Source organism: Carassius gibelio, chromosome B7, assembly GCF_023724105.1.
Source record: "Carassius gibelio isolate Cgi1373 ecotype wild population from Czech Republic chromosome B7, carGib1.2-hapl.c, whole genome shotgun sequence".
Taxonomy (NCBI): Eukaryota; Metazoa; Chordata; class Actinopteri; order Cypriniformes; family Cyprinidae; genus Carassius; species Carassius gibelio.
Window position 1 is genome coordinate 6,157,687 of NC_068402.1, and position 18,534 is coordinate 6,176,220.

At 42.2% G+C, this 18,534-nt stretch overlaps 1 protein-coding gene across 2 annotated transcripts in view; it reads left to right on the plus strand.

Moving 5' to 3' along the window:
• The window catches only part of LOC127962217 (kin of IRRE-like protein 1), a 29,309-nt gene extending 20,834 nt beyond the window's left edge, over positions 1 to 8,475 (plus strand). Inside the window, exons 11-15 of one of the 2 annotated variants that reach the window (XM_052561724.1) lie at positions 1,327 to 1,543; positions 2,072 to 2,179; positions 2,703 to 2,830; positions 3,606 to 3,683; positions 4,703 to 8,475. In XM_052561724.1, coding sequence (XP_052417684.1) covers positions 1,327 to 1,543; positions 2,072 to 2,179; positions 2,703 to 2,830; positions 3,606 to 3,683; positions 4,703 to 5,320 — 1,149 coding nt within the window. In that variant the 3' untranslated portion in view covers positions 5,321 to 8,475. Of the gene's footprint in view, positions 1 to 1,326; positions 1,544 to 2,071; positions 2,180 to 2,702; positions 2,831 to 3,569; positions 3,684 to 4,702 lie in introns of both variants that reach the window. The other variant, XM_052561723.1, reaches the window with a different exon arrangement.
• The last annotated feature ends 10,059 nt before the right edge of the window (positions 8,476 to 18,534 follow it).

Genomic DNA, 18,534 nt, shown 5'->3' on the forward strand with positions numbered 1-18,534 from the left:
TTTCAAAATATAGTTTTGGCCTTAGAAAACAGATGAGCTCATCTTAAACCAGTTTCTTGAGTTTTCAGATTAAGATGAACTCAAACTAGGCCTGAGCTCAAAGTAACACGCTCTTCTGTAGATGGTTGTGCTGTAGCTTCATATGTGCAGCTACTTTCAGATGCCTCTCTTCTCTGAACTACAAGTGATTCTAATCTAAAATGACGCGCAGCTCAGTCCTGATGCATCTTCAGGATGAGATTTATAAAATATGAAATATGGGAACAGAGAAGTCGTTCTTTAATGCCGTAGCCTTTTCTAATGTCTTGGATTGTGAAGTAAATGGAAGCTTACCTTGGACATGTGGAGCTATGCATTTTTAAATATTCTCACAGCTCTGCATTAATAATACAACCGTTTTACTGGTTCTGAGAGGAGAACTGGTGCTTTCTCACCATTATCCAGCACGGAAAGGCCATTTATTCCATTGCCGGTGTGAAATATGTGTTCATGCAGGCGATATGAAGCAGATACAGTTCAGGTGAATTTTTGAATATGCTTTTTAAATCCTAAATATTTATAAAGGATTTATTTTTTCACTCCTGAATGATATGTACAGATTATGTTGTACTGTACGGTTTGTTTTTGGTCCATTTGCTTCTTGCAGGAACTGCCACTGCAGATTTTTTTTGTTTTTGTAAAATTTTATACTATTCATTTCTCAGCCATTACTTGATAGAATTTTAAATGATTTTCCTTTGGAAATTTCATTATATGTACAAACTTATAACAGAGTCAAAAGCTTGAAATAATATATATATATATATAATTTATTTTTTTAAGTCTGCATTTATTTGATCAAAAATACAGTAGAAGCTGAAAGGTTTTTAAAATAATTGGTGTCTATTTTAATATTTTAATTTATTTTCGTTCTGTGATGGCAAAGATTTTAGGAAGCCATTATTCAATTGTGCAGTGTCTGAAGATGAAAATGAAATATAAATATGTGTGTTTTTATTATTATTGTTATATTATAAATTGTTTTATTTCTTTTATGTATTTTTATATTTTCATGTGGAGCCCAAGAAGATAAGTGACTGAAGCATTTTGTGGATCCAAATAAAGATTGTTGTATATTTTCCAAATGTATTTCTAGTTTTTACTTTCTGCAAATGAACAGATCCTTTAGGAGTTTAAGGGTTTAAGTATGTATAATTATTTATTTATATAAAGAGAGAGAATAATTATCTGTGTCATCTTGAACCTGCAAACCATCGCTGACACATACTAGAGATTTATGTGAAGTCCATGTGAGTGATGTGTTTGTTTGTTGTGTGTTTGTCCCAGGTGTGGGCATGGAAGGAAAATGTGTGGGAAAAAGAGAAGGGGACCCTATTAGAACGATACACAGTAGAACAGAGCAAACCGAGCACAAAGGGCGGTGCAGTGCTGTCCACCCTCACCATCAACAACGTGATGGAGTCAGACTTCCAGTCCACATACAACTGCACTGCCTGGAATTCATTCGGACCTGGCACCATGATCATCACACTGAAAGAGACCGGTGAGGATATGTGCCTGCATGTGCACACCCATACTTCTTTTAGGACAATCGTGTGATTTTCAGTAAAATTGATATTTGTGATATTAAAATCATTTGTGTGGTCAGTCTGGCATCAAACAAAGAAAGTGTTTTAGATATAAGGTACAGTTTAGTCCATTAGTCATGAAACTTTGTACAGTTTATGTCTTCAAAAATTCACTGTACACTGCATCATCTTCAGAGTACAGTAGAGTGCTCTACTGAAGTAAAAGAGCACAGCCTTCAATAATAAATAGCTTGAATGGAATCACCTAAATCTGCTTCATGTCACATCAGCTCAGGTTAGGAGTGCTCGCTCTGTTTAATATACAGTATGTAAGTCCATTTATACTGCTACATTAAAGCCACAGAGCAGTTGTTTTATGGCACACATCATATCACAATAACATTCCCTCTTTCCTTTTGCCTTCATAACTATCCTATTCTGTCTAAAAATGAAAAAATGCATCGTGGTGCTTATCTTTCTTTTTGTCTTTTTCATTGGCGTAGAAATAGTGCCGGTTGGGATCATTGCAGGAGTCACCATCGGCTGTTCGATTCTGCTTATCCTGTGTTTACTAGCGTTAGTGATGTTTTTGTATCGGCAACGCAAAGGAAGTAAGTTATCAAAGATCACTGATACAAATCTACAAATGACACTGAGCTTTCTTGTTCTTAATTTTTTTTCACAACGATTAGGGTAGGGTATTTTTTTTCAGGATTCTTTCTTTGATGGATTGAAAGTAAAAAAAAACAGCACTGAATAATTTAAAATTTTATAGTCATTGTTGATTGTAATTTTTAATTGAATGCATCATTCTGGGATTAAAACTTCAAAAAACGTTTTCTGACCCCAGACTTTTGAACAGTAATGTAACTGATTTAACCATATTATTAAAAGTATTGTTTTATACATTTCTTATCATTAAAATAATTTCTCAGCCTGTCTTGTGAGTTGTGTAAACATCACCTAATTTAACCCGACAATATGCTGAAGCTCTGAGCGACATGCAGAGTTTGTCTTTAAGAAGCCTTTAAGAAGTAAAATTGTCTCACAAAATCCAAGGGCATATTTAGCCATATTTATGAACATCAATAATAGCCACAAACACTTGTGATAAATCAGATGTTTACTCTTCAGGTCGTCGAGGGGTCACGCTGGGCAAGCCAGATATCAAGGTAGAGACCATAAACAAAGAGACCCACAGCCTGGAGGAAGACTCGGGGAGCGTCTCCACTGCCACACGCATGGTGAAGGCCATGTACTCCGTGAGTCATTCTGACAACACACACACAGCAATAACTGAAGGATGGAGAGGGACTTTGAGACTTGAAGCTTTTAACACCAAACATAAAACTTGAATTATTTCAAATTAAATATGATCCTGAAAACATTTGTTTTTTTTTTCTAATTATTCAGTTTTGCTTTAAGATAAAACTCATTAACAGTTTGGTTTAGCTGCATTTTGTTTTATATAATGCTATATTGTTAATTAAATGCATATTTTTAATGATTAATTTTACTGTGCTAATACTAAGTATCTTGATGTAATGTTGTGTCTTTTGCCGGTGGTGATTGTGAATCTTCTGAAGATTATACAACAGCACTGAAATGCTCTGAAATTCACTTTTTTATTATTAAAAATTGACACTAGATAACACTGAAATTTACAAAAATCGATCAAAAGATTTGATCTGTTAACAAATTGTCCCTAACATTATTCAGTATTATTTTACTAACACTTGTGTCACACAATGATTTCCGTATATAATAACCAACACATAACAAAGACGCTTCTATCTTTTAACTAATCATCTCCCTCTAATGTATTTCCTCTAAAATAACATTTCCAAAGCTGTAAAAGTAATCCTTTTTCTCTCTCAACCTCCCTCTGTTCCTTTATATCCTTCTTCTCTTCTCCTCCTCTTATCTCCCGTTGGTTTTCCTCCCCTCTTACGTTGCCTCTCTCTCCCCTTCTTGGTTGCTCTCTTGTCGTTTATGGTTTAGTTTTTACCTTCTGTGACCCTCTCTCCCTCCTCCCAGCCTTTTAAAGATGACATTGACCTCAAACAGGAGTTACGCAGTGACACACTGGACACGCGCCAGGACTATGAGCTCAAGGTGAACAGACACACCGATGCTTCTGCACAAACTAATATAAGTGATATATGACCTGTACTTTGTTTTACTGAAGCATGCAGCTTCTATAGATCTCAACAGTCGGGTCCCATGTGTAAAAATCCTATTCGTTACTCTGAAGGAAAATTAGCCACATCCTGTTAACCTTTCTTAAAAGACCAAGCATTAGGTCCAAGATTGTTTTTGGTTAGGATATGCTGCTGTAGAAACCATAAGTGTGATTTTTAACTTCATTTTGTAATAAAACATGCTAATTTGTCGAATTCCCTGTGAAGAACTTGACTACAAATAATATTAAACCCAGCAATCAGAGTATGATAGAGAATAATCAAGTCTCCCTAATATTTCTCCATTAAGATTTTTTGCTATAAATTTATGGTATGTTATGATCTTTCTACCCTAATTTCCAAATGCTTTTTGTTTCAAATTTAAGCTTGCAGTGTTATTCATTAAACTGGCTTGTTAGGATCGGTTCATAGCTTAAAACTCTATATTGATTTTTTTTAAAGCCCTATGGAGAAAATGAATGCGGGAAAATATTTCCAAAAGGTTTTTTTTTAAGCTGAATTTTCAGTAGCCATTACTAGTCTACATTATTGTCTTCAGTGTCACATGATGCTTCAGAAATCATTCTATCATCTATTATGCTGATTTGGTGCCTCAAGTAACATTTATCATTATTCCGAATTTTTAAACCATATGTGCTGTTTAATATTTGTGAAAACCGTGATACATTTTTTTTAGGATTATTTGATGAATAGAAAGTTCAAAAGATCAGCGTTTATTCGAAACAGTATGTGACAATGTTAAAGTCTTTACAGTCACTTTTGATTAATTTAATTCATCTTCAGTGCCACCTCTGGAATGCAGCATTCATTATAAAACACCAACAGTATTACAACAAAGCATGTTTGTTTTTGCCTTATTGTTAAAGAGAATTTTAAATGTACTTACAACCGAGTGTTCACATATTAGCTACACTAAACATGTGTCTTTTGCAGGACCCGACAAACGGCTACTACAACGTGCGAGCTTCCACCCATGATGAGGGACGTCCCGCTTCCCGATCCATGCACTACTCAGACTATCGCACCTCCGGACAGCCAGGGGGCGCTGCAGCCGTTGTGAGCAGTGGCTCAGGAGCTCCTGGAGCTACAGCAGGTCCGGGAACACCGAGCAGCTTGGCTCCGGGGTCCCGAGCGGGCTGCTACGACCCTCGCCCTCCCTCTAGACTCTCGCACAACAGCTACGCCCAATTCAACACGTTCACCCGCGCCGGACAGTCCCAGCAGCCTCCACCCAGTTCTGGCCCACAGACTAGCGACTTCACCACTGAATGCAGCCTGTTGGACTCTACCGCTCAGCTCGCATACGAAAATTACGGCTACCCGCACTATCCAACGTTTCGGATGGGTTTTGGTCCTCCCAGCCTCGCCCCGTTAGAAGGCGGCCCGTCGTATGAGATGTATGGAGTCGGGCCGGGCATCGGTGCAGGAGGCGGAACCGGAACCCCAGAGACTGGACTTGGGAAGTACGGCAGTTCCACGCGGTTCTCCTACACCTCCCAGCATTCCGATTATTCCCACCGACACACACAGAGGATGCAGACACACGTGTAAAAGAGAAGCGTCACCTGTACGTAACATCAGTTACGCTGATGTTATGCCGATATCGGCCACATAAGTACACACACTCCCACAGATACACAGGATGGAAATAATGAATGCAACGGAGATAAATACGGAGGGTGAACAAACAAAGAGAAGCTCAGAATAAACGGAGGCCGAGCAATGAGAACGGGAGGCAGGGCAGGAGCGTCTTGGCGTTCATTTCTCAGCTCCAGGAGCTGAAAGCGAAAGTCACAATCAAGAAAGACTCTAAGATCTTTATACCGTTCACTAAATCCTGAATGCTTTTAATAAGCATGATCACAAAGGTACTTCCTGAGAAATGAAGGGTGCCTCTTATAGGCTTCTATCTGTTTAACAGTGGTCTCTGTCAGAGATGGTCATGTGAGATAGAGTACATGTATGGATTCTCTTCAATGGCTTCTTCAACTTCAACTCTCCTTAACTTTGGCTCAGTTTAAAGGGCATTTAATGACAAATCGCACAATATACAGTGGGGCCCAAAAGCCTGAGACCACCAAAATTATTATTTTTTCGTATTTCAATTTTGACGTAAACCGAAAAATGTCAGGATTAAAAATAATGTAAACCAGGAAAAGCTAAATGAAGCCAAATATTTAAGTTCTACACAATTATAGGTCACTAATCAAAGGTAAAATTTGATCACGAGAAGGGTTTTTTTACAAAAGATTTTCTTGCTTTCATTTAAGCCCAAGTTGCTCTTTGAAGCTTCCTCAAATCATGCTGAATGACATGGACCATCTTTTGAATAATCTGGAGATGTTTTGGACAAATTGCGGAATCCTGTATGATAGATTTAAATATAGTAATAATGTGTTAAAAATGGTAAAGCAATGGTTCTCAACCAGGGGACTTCCAAGAGGTCTCAAGATGACTTAAAATAATTTAAAATAAGAAAAACAAGCATTAAAGTCTGATACAGCTACTTAAAATTGGGAAAACTAACTTTATTCTTTGAAGAACCAGGGTTCCTGCTGCCTTAAAAACACGCATAATGTATAAGGCAGCCTAATTCTAGAATTGGAAAAGTCACATAAATTGAAAAAATTCCTTTCGCATTTTTATAAAGAATGTAATTTTTTAAAAGATTTTTAATCTTAATATTTATCCAGTGATTCGCAAACAACTGAAAAAAATGGCCAATTTATTCGAAAATTATTAAACGTTAAAATATTAGAAAAAAGAAGGCTTCTAGACCCCACTGTACACAGTTACCTACAGTATGTCACAAAATATCCAGATATCTTTATTTTTCCATTCATAACTCAAATGAAGATCTGCATTTTACAAAGGAAATGAAGAGCACACGATACTCATACAATACTCTCGATGACCAAAGCAACCTATTTTGAGACTAGATGATTCTTTATTATTTTGTGTGTAAATGAGCATCTACCTGGGTATCCAGCTTTCTGAGCTACCTCGCTAAACAGGTTACTAGCCTTCCAGTGCAGCTGGATCCATTAGCAGAGCAGTTGTATCTGCACAGAAAGGTCCAACTCGATTTAAAAAAGCACTTTTTGGGAATTGCAATAAAATACATTACCCGTTCAATTTCAACATTGTGATGGAGACAAGTTGAGGAAGCCATTTAACTGTTTCCAGACATGGTCAGCGACAGCCATTTAGTTCTCTATCCTACAAATAGTTAAAAACCATGGAATATATACATATATATATAAATCTATATACATATTCATATACAGGAATGCCCCACTCTTTTCCATGGTGCTTTTGTAGTGGGGTTAATGTTTGCACTGCATTCCAGTATTCTAGCTTAGATTACCCTCATAATCGATATGTAATCTCTCATTTGCACACTAGGCTAGAGCGTTCTCTCTCTATGTTTCGAATATTACCGAATATCTTCTTTTTTTGGCATATTTCTGTAAGTGATTCTGGACCAAAGGTTCAACGTTAGAGTATCAGTCTTTATTTGGGTGATATTCACCTCAACGAACAAAAAATATGCAGATTTGTTTGTTATCGTTGTTTGCGAATTTATTAGTCGCGAGTTTTTCTTCTTCTTTTTTTTTTGAGGGTTGGGAACAGCAGAGAAGGTCTTAAACTGATCCAGCCTTAGGTATCCAAACTCACCCTTACTGATCTAAGATCAGGCTGCTATCACATTCGTCTTAAAGATCAAATTGGAACTAATTTAAGGTCAAAGGTCCGGAGTGGTTTTTAACGTCTCGCGCCCAGAGGAGACTTTCAAGTGAAGTTTGAGATCGGAAAGTCTTTCACTCACTTATTCACACAGACACACACCTGATATTTGTGCCAAACGTCTTGAACTATTTTCCGCCAATTACAAAAAACTACCTTACGGGGACCAGAGACTTTTTTTTTTGGCTATGAACGTCTTCAACGGGTTTTGAAGGATGCCATTATCAAAGCGATGATGACAAAGGAGAAACATGAGGATGAAGACAATCCTTCTGAACAGTGAGGTACTCGCTCTCTGCGACTAGTTTTCGTCTTCGTCCACATTTCTAATGAGCCTTGTAAATACTTTCCCATGTGTAATTCCGACTTCAAGTATTATTTTACATCATTTAATGTGATGCACTCTTTAAATGCAGTATTGCTATGTTTTCAAATGCGTGAAGAAGGTAGCGATGGTACTTTCTGACTCGGTATGGTACAAATAGGACGATGGTAGCTTGATTGAAGTCAGTACGATACCAATGAGGAGGATCCAGAAACATCTTGATGACCTGCTTGAGCTGCCAATCTCTCATCCTTTATATTGATGGCCTGGGGGATAAATTGTGGGACATATGTGACCCACTGGACAGTATTTGCATCCCCCATCCCATCTAAGAACTTGAAGCTCCATGAAGACGAGACGAAGGATTTTATGAAGGAGTTAACAAATAAAGAGTGGCCTTAGGAAAACATGACTTTTATATTCCCTCACTTTCTAAACCGGCTTAAGGCCAGAAGAGTGCGTGCAGATGACTGTTTGAGTGTTTTTGTGTGTGGGATTGAGTGCGAGGATATGAAAATCTTTATGTAATCCATTCATTTACTTCTCTCACGTTCCTGCTCCAATATTTTCTTCTGCTGGTAGGAGTGTATCCTGTATAATTGTGTCTTAGAAAATAAACGTTGACCTTACTGTACTGTTCTTGGTAGATGAAAAATGTTTGACAGATGTACAGCCAGGGCCAAAAGTTTTGAGAATGACACAAATGTTACATTTTCACAAAGTCTGCTGCTTGAGAGTTCTTGGATCATTTTGTCAGATGTCACTTTGGTGTACTGAAGTATAATGACAAGACGTGTCATTTATTGACAATTACAATAAGTTTATGCAAAGACTGATTTGGGGAGTTGACCCTTCTTTTTTAAGTCCTCTGTAATTCGCCCTGGCATGCTGTCAATCAACTTCTGGGCCACATCCTGACTGATGGCAGCCCATTCTTGCATAATCAATGCAATCAAATGAGTTTGTCAGATTCTGCGAGTTTTTGTTTTTCCACCCCCCTCTTGAGGACTGACCACAAGTTCTCAATGGGAGAGTTTCTTGGCCATGGACCCAAATTTCAATGTTTTGTTCCTTGAGCCACTTAGTTATCACTTTTGCCTCATGGCAAGGTGCTCCAGGGCTGAGTGCAGTGGAAATGTTTTTGGGATTAAGTTAATTTTCATGGCAAAGAGGGTTAATCGCAATTCATCTGATCACTCTTCATAACATTCTGGAGTATATGCAAATTGCCATCATAAAAACTGAGGCTTTGTAAAAATGTATGTTTGTGTCATTCTCAAAACTTTTGGCCATGGCTGTCCAACAAAAGTTACTTATCTTTTTTTTTTTTTTTTACATTTTATTTCTCTTTGATTCTTTTTTTTTTTTTTCAATATTTTTTAAAAAATGTTACGTAATTATTTTTTCACAGTATATCAGAAATAAAAGCACTGTTTTTCTAAGAATCAGTGAATTATTGAACGCGTGGTTTATTTATATATATATATATATATATATATATATATATATATATATATATATATATATATATACACATATATTATTGTTCATTCTTGGGTAAGGGAAAATGTCTCCTAGAACTAGTTTTAATTAGAAATCGGTGACAGCAACAGTAAAATAGGAAGAAAAATATGACAACATTATTGTTTATGGGAAAGCATGCAATTTAATGAATGTACAGCAGTAATATAGACCCAATATTAATACTGTTTTTAGAGAAAGTTCCTACACAACAATTACACATTACACAAGAAATGTAGTAAAATAATTAAGTATTACAATTTAAAACAAATGTAAGTTATTGTTGTAATGTTAAAGCAGAGTATTTCCTGATACATGTACTACTATTCTTGTCATCAAAAGTAAAGCAGCTGTACTGTGTATTGGTAGAAACTGATAAATTTTAACTGATAGCCTACTGATAAATAGAAAATTCTTAATTCTAACAGCCATAAAAAAATAAAAAACATTTTGTTACATTATAAATGTCTTTACTGTCACTCTTGATCAATTGAATGCATCCTTGCTGAATAAGGATTTTTTTTTTTTTCAGAATAAATAAAAATACTGAACCCAATAATACTGATGGAAATACATACATATATTATACAGAATCTGTAATCTGCACAGTGAACTACAAATATCATTAACATGAAGGTTTGAATATATAGTGCTATAACTCCATGTTTACCTCAGGTTTTGTACCGCATCGCACTGCACGCTGTGACCGGATCTTTGAGTCAGTGAAATGAGCTCAAGAGTCGATTCGCGAATGAATCAGTCAGTACGGTCTGTTTGATAAATTCAAAGGAACCGGCTCAAAAGAATGATTCACTCATGACGGTCAAACGATTCTTCAGATAGAATACTAGTGGATCGCAGATTAATTTTTCATTTTTGAACAACTACTTACTCCACACTGGCAGCCAGGGCAGGACTTAGGGTGGTGGGGGCCCCTGGGCTTGAGTCACTCTCGGGCCCTACCTTCTATACATTACTTTAAATAGAACAAAATGATACATATACAAGCTATGCATTAGAGCTAAACAATTCTGGATAAACTGAGAATAGAGATCACGATTCTGAACAAACACCTAAACAAAATAACATAAATTTATGTTAATTGCTGAAGTCTAGAATTTTTTTTTAATTAATCTGAATCATTTATTAAAAAAAAAAAAACATCTCGGTTATGTATGTAACCTTGGTTCCCTGAATAGGGAACGAGATGCTGCGGTGACGTCACCACGTATGGGAACACCTCTGGTGTGACGAATGTCTGAAGCCCTATACCATCCCGCCAATCCTATTGGCCAAATGGCGCATAGCACCACCCTGCGCATGCGCACGCATGATATACCTGGGTGCAGCGCGCCATTTCGCTCAGATTTCATGACTGAAGATGAAGAGTTATCAAGGTACGGAACGGCCAGAACCGCAGCATCTCGTTCCCTATTCAGGGAACCAAGGTTACATACGTAACCGAGATGTTCCCTATCATAGGTCACTTCGATGCTGCGGTGACGTCACCACGTATGGGAACGATATACCAAAACGCCTGACGTACCTGATAACTGAGATCCGAGGAAGCAACTGCTCAAGCGGAGAGAACCCGGGAGCCAGGGGCCATCCTCACATCCAGGCTGTAGGACTTGATAAAAGTGCTCGGTGAGGACCATCCTGCCGCGGCACAGATATCATCCATAGAAGAGCCACTGAGAAAAGCTTGAGAAGAAGCTACAGCTCGAGTGGAATGAGCCTTAACCCCTAAGGGCGATGCGAGTCCGCGCGCCTCATAGGCCAAAGAAATTGCCTCCACCAGCCAATGGGACATGCGCTGCTTTGTAACTGCATGGCCCTTACTTTTATGTCCAAAGCAGACAAACAGCTGGTCAGATCCACGCCAAGGGGCTGTGCGATCCACATAAGTCTTTAAAGCTCTCACAGGGCAAAGACTTAGATCTCCTGACCCGGCCTCAGCAGGTGAAAAAGCTTCCAGAACCACTTGCTGAAAGCGAAAAGGGTTAGATGCGACCTTAGGAACATAGTTAGGCCTGGGCCGCAGCAGCACCTTCACAGAGCCTGGTGCAAATTCCATGCATGAGGGTGAAACAGAAAGAGCCTGTAAATCCCCAACTCTCTTGAGGGAGGATAAGGCCATGAGAAGAAGTGTCTTCAGTGTCAGGATTTTATCTGAGACGGTCTCCAAGGGCTCAAACGGATGCCCTGATAAACCTAACAACACAATGGATAAATCCCATGAAGGAACTCGCACAGGGCGGAAAGGCCTCAGCCGTCGCGCACCCTGTATGAAACGAGAAACTAATGGATGACGCCCCACAGAGGCACCGCCTATGTATTCGTGGTAAGCTGAAATGGCTGCCACGTAAACCTTTAAAGTGGCTGGTGTAACGCCATCCGAGAAACGCTCCTGGAGGAACTCCAGCACTGAAGCCACTGGGCAGAAAACTGGATCCACATTATGATTGCCACACCAGGCTGTAAACAGTCTCCACTTGAAAGCATATAAGCGTCTCGTAGAAGCTGCTCTAGAACTCAATATAGTCTCAGTAGTTTCAACAGAAAGACCGGGACATACTATTGCACTCCGCTCAGTGGCCACGCCCACAGTTTCCACAGATCTGGCCTCGGGTGCCAAATCAGCCCCTGTGCTTGTGATAATAAATCCTGTCTGATGGGAATCTCCCACGGAGAGCCCGCTAGCAGACTGATCAGATCCGCAAACCACGGCTGCGTGTGCCATCGCGGAGCCACCAGCAGCAGCTGTTCCACTCTGTCCCGCCGTATTCTGCATAATACCGCTGGGATCAAACGAATCGGAGGAAAAGCATACAGACTGGTCATGGGCCAGGTGTGAGCTAACGCATCCACGCCCAGGGGCGATGGGGAGCGTAGGGAGAACCATAGCGGGCAATGCGTAGTCATGCTCGATGCGAATAAATCCACTTTCGCTTTGCCGAATATCCGCCATAACGGATCCACCGTCTGGGGGTGTAATCGCCATTCTCCCTGTTCCAGAGCCTGTCTGGATAGCAGGTCCGCTCCGAAATTCAATGGTCCGGGGACATGAATGGCCCGGATCGAGAGAAACTTGTCCCGAGACCACAGAAGAACACGCCTCGCCAGCCTGCACAGTGGGCGAGAGCGCAATCCTCCTTGATGGTTCAGATAAGACACAACCGCTGTGTTGTCTGATCTGAGCAGCACATGACGGCCGATCAGCAGATCCGCGAAATACTGGAGAGCCAGAAAAACTGCCAGTAATTCCAGTCTGTTTATGTGCCAGCCGCGCTGAGCCGCTGTCCACACTCCGTGGGCTGGTCGCCCTCGACACACAGCTCCCCAACCAGTCAAAGACGCGTCCGTCGTGACAGTCTCTCGGAAAGCATAAATTCCCAATCGAACTCCTGACAGGAGAAATTCGGTTGACATCCAAATTTTTAGCGACATCACACACCGCCGTGTCACCGAAATCGTGCGATGCGGGAGACAACGGGGTGAAATATTCCGCCTTTTTGTCCACCACTGAAAGGGGCGCATTTGAAGCAATCCCAGACGAATCACGGGGGATGCTGCTGCCATTAGACCCAAGAGCCTGAGGCACAATCTCACTGTCACCGTGCGACCCGCTTTGAAATGCCGCACGCATGACGCAATCGACTGAGCGCGCGGGAGAGAGAGCTTCGCTGTCATCGCGCGAGAGTCCAGATCTATTCCAAGAAAAGTTATCCGTTGAGAGGGAGTTAAAACACTCTTCTTGAAATTTGTTCGTAAGCCCAGGCTGTTTAAATGATTCAGCACAAGATCTCGGTGAGAGTGTGCTTGAGTCCGCGATTGCGCTAGCACCAGCCAATCGTCCAAATAATTCAACACACGAACGCCCTGGAGCCGCAACGGGGCCAGAGCTGCGTCCATGCATTTTGAGAAAGTACGGGGCGCTAAAGCCAAGCCAAAAGGAAGAACGCGGTACTGATACGCTTTGCCCTCTAAAGCGAATCTGAGGAACTTCCTGTGTCTCTTGACGATCTGAATATGGAAATATGCATCCTTCAGATCGATCGTAATAAACCAATCGCTTGGTCGGATCTGAGACAGAATAGATTTCACCGTCAACATCTTGAATTTGCTCGGTCTGAGTGCAAGATTCAGACGGCGTAAATCCAGAATGGGTCGTAACCCGCCGTCTTTTTTCGGTACCACGAAATAACGGCTGTAAAAACCTGTCTCCATCTGAGAGGGGTGTACTTCTTCTATAGCCCCTTTGCTCAGCAGAGCTGACATTTCTTGTCGCAGCACCGCCATTTCCGTAGACTTCACCGTAGTGGGAAGAATTCCGCGGAAAGGAGGCGGGCCTTTCCGAAACTGAATGGTGTATCCGTGACAAACCGTGCGTAACACCCATTGAGGAATGCCGGGCAAGCGTTCCCACGCGGCCCGAAACAATATTAGCGGTTTCAAGACTTCCGCTCCCAGCAACGCCGTCATACGCGTTAAAACGACCGGACACGAAAAACCCGTGGTGTTCGTGCACCGGGGAAGCGTATGCGCCAGAGTCGTTGCGTTCCGTTGAGTATAATCCTGAAACGTGTCCACGGCAGGAATTAGGCCAACAGATGGAACATCGGGCTCTGCCGCTAGCGAAAAAGCGGCGGCTGTGCGAGCCGTCATAAACGGGCCGTTTGTGCAGGGTCCTTGAGTCGTCCCTCGAACTCCAAAAGCGGGATTGCGCAGAGTGTCTGAGGGAGCGTGTATTATTATAGCTCGATCCAATGTTGCTCGAGGCGCTGTTAGCGGCGAGACAATCAATGTTTGAGCATGGGGACTGCAATGAGAGTGTGGGATGCGCGAAAGCGGTCCGACAGCGCTCTCTAGCGGAGGGCACAGTCCCTGGCAAGCAGCAAAAAGATCAGGAGCTGCTATTCGGCACCCGAGAACGAGAGGCTTTAGCCGTCGAGGTCAGGTTCAATCGCTTACGTTGACGCTGGTGCGCCGGAGGAAAAACCCTAGGGCCCCAGTCCTTACGAGGAGGCGCCATGGGTGTGGGTTCCTCTCGAGAGGCTGCTCGCTGGCGGTGAGAGGAGGTTGAGCGAGAACGCGCGGGCGCTTGCCGGCGTTCGACCTCCCTGGGTCTGCGGGGAATCAGCTGGCGGAAAGCGGCTGATTGCTGTTTCGCTGCCCTGAACTTCTCCACTACTGACGTGACAGCCTCACCGAACAATCCATCCCTGGAGACAGGGGCATCCATAAGGAAAGATTTATCCTTTTCCTTAATATCGGTGAGATTAAGCCAGAGGTGGCGCTCAACCGAAATCAAACCGGCCATAGTACGGCCCACTGCACGAGCGGTATGTTTGGTAGCGCGTAGCGCCAAATCCGTAGCTCTACGCAGTTCTTTAACTGCCTCCGGTGTGATGCCCTCACCTTCATCCAATTCCTTCAATAACTCCGCTTGGTAGGCCTGAAGGACCGCCATAGAGTGGAGCGATGCAGCCGCCTGACCAGCCGCCATGTAGGATTTACCCACCAAACTAGACGTGACTCGACACGCCTTCGAAGGAAGAAGGGGGCGAGTCTTCCAAGCCGCGGCCGAACTAGGCGCAAGGTGTTCGGCGAGAGTCTCTTCCACCGGGGGCATCATAGTATAGCCATGGCTCGCCATATCAGAAACGGTGGCGAAATCCGCGGCCGCGGCGTTAGTAATCCGCGCCGAAAACGGCTGTTTCCAGGACCTCGAAACCTCCTGGTGGAGGTCCGGGAAAAAAGGCAAAGGCCTCCGGGGCTGTGTAGGTGTCCGACTGGTTAGGAAACGGTCGTCCAGCTTGGAAGAAGGTTGGGCCTCGGCCTTGTCAACCTCCCAGTCTAGCCCCAATTTACCCACCGCACGAGAAACCACATCCAACAGCTCACTGTAGGAGGGGGAAACACGCCTCTCCTGTCCGCTAGGAGGAAGAGGGCTAGTGTCGGTCGCGAAGTCCTCAGACCCCGAGGCCGCGGTGGATAAAACATCGTCTTCATAGCGTCCACAACCGAAGGAGATGGCGGCGCATGCCTCCGGTGTGGGAAGTAAATCCTCATTAGAGAAGACGACGGGCTCAGTATAAGTTTTATTCTGCAGCAGGGTAGGGGAGAGCGAGCGATGTGGAGAATATTCCAGCGCTGCGCTGTCCACAAAATCCATGTCGCACGTGTCACCCCAGGCCCTCGCCTCGTGCGGTGCCTCGGCAGTCGCAGAGGTGACCTGACGGGGGTTAGACTCGAGGGCGACATTAGAGAATACTTCCACCCTGGAGCGCAGTACTCTGAGCCGCAGGCCATCACAATGGGGACAGGAAGAAAGGCCGCTAAGCGCCGCCTGTGCGTGATGTAAACCAAGACATACTACGCACCTGTCATGAGTGTCCCCCGCCGTGATGTACCTGGTACATGGCTCCTTACATTTCCGAAAACTCATCGCGTCCGCGAAGAGGAGTTAACACTGCTCGAAGAGATCGCTGGAGAACGCGAGACGATAGGGCACAGATGATTCGCTATTCCTGAAGGAATGAAATCTGAGCGAAATGGCGCGCTGCACCCAGGTATATCATGCGTGCGCATGCGCAGGGTGGTGCTATGCGCCATTTGGCCAATAGGATTGGCGGGATGGTATAGGGCTTCAGACATTCGTCACACCAGAGGTGTTCCCATACGTGGTGACGTCACCGCAGCATCGAAGTGACCTATGATAGGGAACTTGGGTTTAAAAGAATGATTCAATTCCTCAATCAAATACACTTGTTTCATAGATGAATCAGCATTTTTGAACGAATCTCCTGAATGAACGATTCAATGACAAATGTTTTTATTTTTAAAGTCATTTGTCGCCATCTGGTGGCGTAACAATATAATCGATCCAATCGTTATTTGAAGTGCAAAGCTACTTTCAAAAGGTGACTAGTACAGTATACAGTGTTACATGTTAAAAAGCCGTTATAATTTATTTATATGACCACTGATTGAAGCTTGAAAAAGTTTTTCTAATAAATAAATAATGATTAAAAAGTGATCATGTGTTTATTGCACTGCACAAATGTCTTGGTAAGAATGAGAATAAAACACTTATTTACCTGGAAAACATATTGAAAAACATAAAAAAAATACCTTGTAAGGTTGCAATCATAACAAATCATTTGTATTACATATAAATAGCTAAATATATGAGTGTATAAATCTTTAAAAAAACTGTTCTGGGTAAGTGCTGACATATTGTATAGATTATATACATCTCCAGTATACATATAGGCAGTGTTAGGCTGACTTTGATCTACAGTATGTCTACTACATCACATAAAATACAATCTTAGAGAATAATTTATAACAAAATTAAATAAGCATTTTCTGAACTGACTCCGGACCTTTTTGTGCCCAATAAGCACGCACACTTTCATCAATTTTACCCCAGCGAGCAGGATCAGTGGATAAAGAATCTGTAGTTGGACATTGTTCGGTCGCTGTTTCTGACTGAAGAGATGGTGATTCATTGATGGGCTCCCCTGCTCGTTAATTCAAATCGTCTCCAACCGTTTCTTCCAGCGGGTTTGGGTTGTTGTCCTCTGGATTCTCCGCTTGCACATCAAGCTGTGGTGTCATGGGTGTAAAAAATCCAGTAATCCTTTTCATTTTACTGATAACTTCCTTTTTTGCGTTGCTGTCTTTCATTCTTTAATTTTCTTTTAAGCACGCCACTCTGATACCATTTATCCGTCATTACATCACTGTCTAATGCAGACAGGTATTTTCAACGGCAGTAAAGGAGGCACTGCGTAACCGCCAATAACCAATCAGCAAACCTCAAGGGGGGGTGAAATGCTATTTCATGCATACTGAGTTTTTTACACTGTTAAAGAGTTGGTTTCCCATGCTAAACATGGACAAAGTTTCAAAAATTAAGTTGTTCCCAAAATACTCCTTCCGGTTTGTCACAAGTTTTGGAAAGTTTTTTTTCCGAGTATGGCTCTGTGTGACGTTAGATGGAGCGGAATTTCCTCATATGGGTCCTGAGGCACTTCTGCCGGAAGAGCGCGCGCTCCCGTAGAGCAGAGCAGAGACATTCACTGATCAGAGCGAGAGCGTCGCAAAATGTCACAAAAGAAGTGTTTTTGGTTGCCAAGGCAAGACAACCCTGCACAGATTACCAAAAGAGAAACGGCATTAAGGGACCAGTGGATGGAGTTTATTTTTACAGAGCATCAACGGAGTTGTGCAAGTGTTTGTGTTTGTTCCCTGCTTTTCGAAGATGCTTGTTTTACAAACATGGCCCAGTTTGACGACAGATTTGCACATCGTTTATTTCTTAAGGATAATGCAGTCCCAACGAAAAAGGGTCACGATCGTGTGTTGGAACCGCATGCGGTGAGTAAAACTGCTTCAAATATCTCTGTGTTGTTAACTTAGCTATCAGCGTGTAAGCACATCAAGTAAACAACATGCGATGTTGTCATCAAACTGCACTTTCCACATGTACAGCTTAAAAAAAAAAAAGACGACAAAGTGGAACTTACTCATTTTCCAAAACCGCTAAGCAAATATATACAGTTTCAGTACATACCACATAGAGACTTCATTGCTGATGCTGCTCTTGTTAAATTTCAGCCTCTGGATCTGATTCTGCATCATAAATATACGCTGAATCTGACTGTTAGCCATGGTTTGTTTTGGTTGGTTTTGTCCTCACGGTGTCACAGCTTCCAGACGCGCTCAGCCTACTGGCGCTCGTGATTCTTTAGCTCCGCTCACACGTCACGCCTCCAGCCGGTCTTGTTTTTCCGGGAAAAATCGGTACAGACTATCTTTCTCTTATGAATATAATAAAACTAAAGACTTTTTGGAGTTATGAAGGATGCAGTACTACTCTATAGGTACTCAAGATTAACAGGATATTGAGTGAAAACGAGCATTTCACCCCCCCTTCAAGATGACATTTAATTTAGCTAATTAAATTACATTTTTCATTGCAGGGCAGGACTAGGTAACAATGCTAGACCAATCAACAAACTTTAAATGAAAAATAAAATGACTGACATATTATTGAAAAAATCTAACGTAAACGGGCGGGGCCCCCTATTGGGCGGGGCCCATGGGCTTGAGCCCAGTCAAGCCCAATGGTAAGTCCGGCCTTGCTGGCAGCTGCAGCTAT